Source organism: Urocampus carinirostris, chromosome 2 (assembly GCF_059441175.1).
Source record: "Urocampus carinirostris isolate Australia breed hairy pipefish chromosome 2, RoL_Ucar_1.0, whole genome shotgun sequence".
NCBI classification, from domain to species: Eukaryota; Metazoa; Chordata; class Actinopteri; order Syngnathiformes; family Syngnathidae; genus Urocampus; species Urocampus carinirostris.
In genome coordinates, this window is record NC_142350.1 from 7,487,741 (window position 1) to 7,493,576 (window position 5,836).

At 38.0% G+C, this 5,836-nt stretch overlaps 1 protein-coding gene across 2 annotated transcripts; it reads left to right on the top strand.

Annotated features, from left to right (window-relative positions):
- Positions 1-785: 785 nt before the first annotated feature.
- qrfp (pyroglutamylated RFamide peptide) lies at positions 786-3,714 on the top strand. Of its 2 annotated transcripts, none has more exons than XM_088327776.1 (2): positions 786-947; positions 3,071-3,714. In XM_088327776.1, exons 1-2 carry the CDS (start codon positions 915-917, stop codon positions 3,446-3,448), a joined length of 411 nt encoding a protein of 136 aa, XP_088183902.1. In that variant the 5' UTR covers positions 786-914; the 3' UTR covers positions 3,449-3,714. The 2 variants fall into 2 exon arrangements, with proteins under 2 accessions (XP_088183902.1, XP_088183903.1); XM_088327777.1 differs by having other exon boundaries at positions 885-947; positions 3,043-3,714.
- Positions 3,715-5,836: the final 2,122 nt, after the last annotated feature.

Below are 5,836 nucleotides of genomic sequence, written 5' to 3' on the forward strand. Positions count from 1 at the left end.
ATGGAGCACAGTCTTGACAAGCGAACAGGTTTTTTTAATTTTGTTTGACCTAGATAAAAAACAAATTCTTCATAATAAGAACAATTTAATAAACAGATGATTAATTAAAAATAAAAAATAAAATCCTAAGATGGTAAAGAAAAATGTCCACAACAAATTAAATTGAGTCAAATTGTCTGCCGAAGAAACGAGTTGTTTAATTTCCTACAGTGATGCAAAAAAGTTTTGAATTACTTTTAAAAAGGAACTCAATTGGGCTAAATCAGGGGTCGGCAACGCAAAATTTGAAAGCTTTAACGATTGAAAAATAACAAATTTGTACAGAGATTCAAAAAATTGAAAGCCTTTTAAAAATATATTTTAAAAATAAAAGAAACGCTGATTCACACATAAAAAGTTATTTTCATCAATATTTGCTACTTATGTTGAACAATATTTTGCTCTCCTTTCTTTTTCTAATTATTCAAACATTCTGGAAAATTCTTAGGGAGTCCCTGGGGCAGTACTAAAAAGCCAAATGCAGGTCTAGAGCCGCAGGCTGCTGACCCCTGAGTTAAGCAAGTTAAAATTGTGTCCTGAACGTCAATGTTGGTCTGAATTTCGTCACTTAAAAGACGTTTTTTTTTCAATTTTTAAGCTAATGAAAGTTTGTTTTTTTAAGACGCCAGGAAAGGCGGCTTTTCTAAGAAGGATGCTTTTTGGCGTTTTTTCAACCGGCATGTTTGTCGTCCGGCGCCTTGGAGACATTTTAATGCCGGCGGGCACGTTAATGAGCAGCCGTCTCCTTCCCACCTCCAATCAAGACGCTAATTAGCCACGCAAGTGCTCGTCAGTAAACGCTTAACCGGCGTGCGTCATGGGGCCCTTCCCACCGTTGACCCGGCTTTAAAAAGGTCACCTTCCCCAGTTGGACAATGCCGCCGCTCCGCTGGGCAAAGGACATAAAGGTAGGAAAAATGTACTTCTCATAGAACAATTTTTTTCCTCATTGAATTTTCTATTAGATCCTTTTTGTAATAACATGATCATTTAGAAATGTATATCAAACTGGTGACCCTTTACCTTTATTCAGTAACAACAAAGGTTGGGAGGGTTAATTTAAAAATGTAATCCGATACACTTACTAGTTACCTGTTTAAAAATGTATTCAGTAACTTATTCTGAATACTATAATATTTAAGAAATGTGACTGGATTACTTTTGGATAACTCCAACACCAAATATGCTAATTAAAGATAATTGTTTAATTAAGATAATTGTTTGGCATCTATCTATCTATCTACCTTGGTCATATGCCTCAAGAGGGGTGACCGACGGCAAGACAAACACATACAATAACAAATAAACTAATTCCCTAATAAAAATGCAATTATTAAACAGTCTTTAACATAAACGAACAATGAAAAACAATTGGAGGAAACAAAGGTTAGGTAGTTGCTTGTAGTCCTACAAAAATGTGTCTGATTTTAACTTGGCCTGGAGAGGGATGGGCCCCATCATGCTGTACGTGCTCAATACTCACCACAGAAAATGTTGCTCCTACGACCCTTGTGGTTAAGGGATCCAACCAAACAACTAACCAACCAGTATCATTCATTCAGCAGGAATGCCGTTTTCTTTTTCACATGGCAAACCAGACACGCTATGTTTTAATTTACTTTAAGAACCCAATATTGTTTTAAACACGGCCATGGTTCACTTTCCATTTTTCAACAAACATTTTACTTGTTTGAAGTGGCGATACCAAACTTCTTAGAAGTACAGTATTAGATTCACTAGGATAAGTTAATGATTCTCTCAACATAACAATGCAGTGATCAAATAGTTGGATTTCGATCAACTATTTACTGCAAAATGCAGGAAGAAAATTTGGGGATTTAGTAAATGTCCCTGAACGCATAATTAGTTGCAGTTATACTCACTACTTCTTCCCAAAAGTAACCAAATTATTAACTGGATCACTTTATAGTAAAAGTTACTAATTACCAGGGAACGTAACTATTTCTGTTACATTAAAAATAAGTTGTATGTAAAGAATTTGAAATTTTCCGAGTAAATACGAAACACCGCAGTGGCGTCTTTGACCGGAGTTTACTTGAAAATCTGGGAGTCCCGACTATTTTGAGAGACCGTTTTTTTTTTGGGGGGGGGGGCTTGGCTCACTAAAACCGACTCTTCAGGTTGTTTTTGTGACTTAAATCCCCACATTACCAATTAATATTTTACATTATGCATGGCATGACTAAAAAGAGGGGAAAGAAAAGAAAACAGACAAAAACGTAAAACAGAAACAAAAGGAAAATTACAATAACAAGAGGAAAAAGAAATATAAAAAAAGACAAAAAGAATATTTTTTGCTTTTTTTATATGAACACTAAAACACGGGAAACAGAATTAGAATATTAGTAAATTACAAAACAATCTTAATCTTTTTATGCTCAACAAATTGAAAGTCAAATACACAGAATCCCCTCGAATACCCCGCCCCCCCAAAGTTTTCAAAACTGCATCTCATTTTCCTCTTGCGCTTCTCTCAGCATTGTCTCGGGGACAGATTAATTTACTTGGTTGGTCTGATCCTGCCCGCTGGCCGCATCTTTGACACCCCTGCTCTACAGGCACACTAATATATAATATGTCAATGTTTATACAGTCTTGTTTATCTTAGATGTTGTTACAAAAGGTTAGTTGGTTGGTTAGTTGGATCCCTTAACCATTTGGGTTGTAGGGGAGCCATTTCCTGTGGTGGGTCTTGGGCAAGTACAGTCTGTTGGCGCCCATCCCTCTCCAGGAAAAAATATGCTTCTGCCCAGTCTTGAACCAGGGATCCATCGCGTGTCAGGCGAATGTTACAAAAAAACAAGCTTTTATTTGTTATCATAAATCACCACTCCTCTTCCCAAGTCCTCAAGAATAAAATATGAAATTTCGAGTTTGCTTCAGGTGCAGTCCTGAAAATCAAGTTAATTGGTCAGGCTTAGTGCCTCGGGTTTTTATACCTCGGGCTGGCTTATTTAGGCCTGGTCTTATCTCTGCTTCTAGGACCCTTTTTCATATTCCATTGTTCCAGATGAAGGTCCGCATGTATCCCGGTGGATCCCAGCTGGCACTCTTATCCTTGACCCTCCTGCTGCCCGTGCCCTCCACCGTTACCCCGCATCCCCGGCCTGGACCTCCTTCTGTGGACCTCATTCACCTTCGCTCTCAGTCCTTTAGGCTCTCCTCCTCCCTTTCTTCATCCTCTTTGGCGGCGTGGCGAGCCTGGACTGCAGAACAAGCTGGACTACGAAGGAGGGCGAGAGAGGAGGCTAGCCAAGGCGGTGGTGGTGGTGGTCAGGGCGAGGTCCTCACCTCCATCTTGGGTGGCCTCCAGAGTGTCAACAGAGAGAAAGGCGGCTTCGGGTTCCGATTCGGCAGGAACTCTCGGACCCCTGGACGTGGACCCTGACGGAACCGAATGACAATATCTCTGTATCATATGATAAATGCATGAAACATTCATTAAAGACAGTGGTTCTTAAAGATGTTTTTGTGGTTGACTGAGAGTGCTTTAGCCCTACTTTAAAGTTAAAATCTGTAACTTCAAAATATTTTCCTGGTTGACGCCGTCTTCTGGCTGAAAACATCATTGTGGCCTTTGTCAAAGTTCTTTTGTTGTGCGTGCAAGTATGTAAAATTCTTAGACATGCATGAATAAACTTTCATTTTTTTGGAGGTTTGGGTTCGCATTTGAACTGTACTTGAAACAGTCCTTATTCCTACCTAACCCTTTTCATCCGAGAACAAAAGAAAACCTCGAGCATGCATGTTGAATCACTCTACTCTCATTCCCCTGCCCCTTTCCTACTGAGGGTAAAAGTAAGATAAAAGCAGATAGGCGCAGTGGAAAAAATATATGAATGCTCAATTGGGCACTGTTAACACATACTTAAAAGAGTTAATATTTCATTTTAAACTTTTTAAGGACACTTTCCTTTAAATAACAAGCAATTGCAATACCCCCGGGATAAGGTGACCCTCCCTTATGACGTTTTCACATTCAAGTCAAGTCATGTGTATTTGTTTAGCCCTCAATCACAAAAAGTCTCGAAGGGCTGCTCAAACCACCATCATTTTTGTATCTCTATATATTTTTGTGTGTTTACAGTAAATAAATAATTAGATGGGAAAAAAAGATATGTTTCCTTAAGAAAATAAAAAATAAACTATTTAAGATAATAAATAGAAATTCATACATAATTCAATAAAATGATTCCATCAAAACGTTAAGTTTCTGTGAAAACAGTTCCATATAATTTAAAATAAATGAAAAATAAATGAATTATAACATTTAATAAAAGATAGAAAATTTAAACTATACAAAATCCTAACTGTTTATCAAGAATTTGGTTAAAAACAAAAGGGGAAAAAAAATCAATAAACAACGGATCAATGAATAAGTAAATAGAAACAAACAATTCAAATAGAAAAGAAGTTAGGAAACAAACAGTTCCACTCATGCATTTCATCAGCACACTCACTAATTTGATCGGCACCCCTTCGGAACAGGCACTGGACGGCAGAAGACCACCGCTCCGCCTCCACAGACCAAGGGATGTCAAAAATATGTCCTGAGGGCCATATCTGGCCTGTTGAATGATTTAACCCGACACACCATAGATTTATGAGTATGTAGAAAAAAAGCTTCTGTACAATTTTTATCAAAAGTTATGATTTATTTTATAATACAGTAAATACAAATTCAAATGCTTCTTTCCGCTGCCTGAGGGTAATAAAGCTATGTTTTGTATTTTGGGGTTTTTTGTATTTTTTTTAGTCATGCTGCAACAAACATCACATCACAGAATGAAGAAATGACCAGAAAAGAGACGTGTCTCCAAAATAACTTTGGACGCTTCTTCAATCAATCATCCATCCATCCATCCTTTATCTGCACCGCTTATCCTCAGTAGGGTCACGGGGGTGCTGGAGCCCATCCCGGCTATCTTCAGGCAGTGGGCAGGGGACACCCTGAACTGGCTGTCAGCCAGTGGCAGGGCACACAGAGACAGACAAGCCACTTGCTCATTCAAACCTAGGGTCAATCAATCATATAAACAAATAATCATATCTTACATCATTATAACAATTATTTGTTAATCCATTAAAAAATGCCACGTTATTGATTTGCGACATGTACAGTATTTAACAGTTTTTTCAAAGTTTAAGGTGGGATTGGACGTGCACCAAGAATGAGCCACAAGACCCCGACCAGACCAGGTGAGCGCCCGTGCCCAGCCACACTCCATCCGTAAAAAAGCAGACGTCCAGTCTCGTTTCATGTTACAGAAAATACTGTGCAGTATTTCTTAGCTTCAGTTATGTCGTTTAATCTGACGTCATTGCCCGTTCACTGCTCAAACTTTATTTTGCCTTTTTGTTTTCCCAATTTAAATCCGTATGACAATCAAAGCAAGCATATTTGTATTCATATTCATTCATTTTTATTCATATAATTATTTATTATTTTAATGTTTTTATCTGGTTCGGAACTAAATTCATAGGATTTCCTAAAATACAGAAATTTCACTTTGCGAAACCCACCTCAGAACGGATTCATGTTGTATCCTGGGGGTAAAGTGTAGTGACATAATAATAACATAGGTATAATACAACAAAAGTTATATTTTCAGATATACATATCATTCGTTTTAATTTATTTTGTTTTTAACCCGACGTCAAGTTCCCATCCTCTACATTTGATTGGCCCAAATTCGGCCCGAACCCGCTTTCGCCCAATTGGGCCATTTGTACGTCATTTTGACGTATTTCCCCACTGATTGGTCGGAAGGCCGGA

Excerpts from the sequence above, each read along its gene's own strand:
- qrfp (XM_088327776.1), top strand. The coding sequence starts at position 915 with ATGCCGCCGCTCCGCTGGGCAAAGGACATAAAG. Across the intron at positions 948-3,070 it reads GCTGGGCAAAGGACATAAAG|ATGAAGGTCCGCATGTATCC; the intron begins GTAGGAAAAATG and ends CCATTGTTCCAG.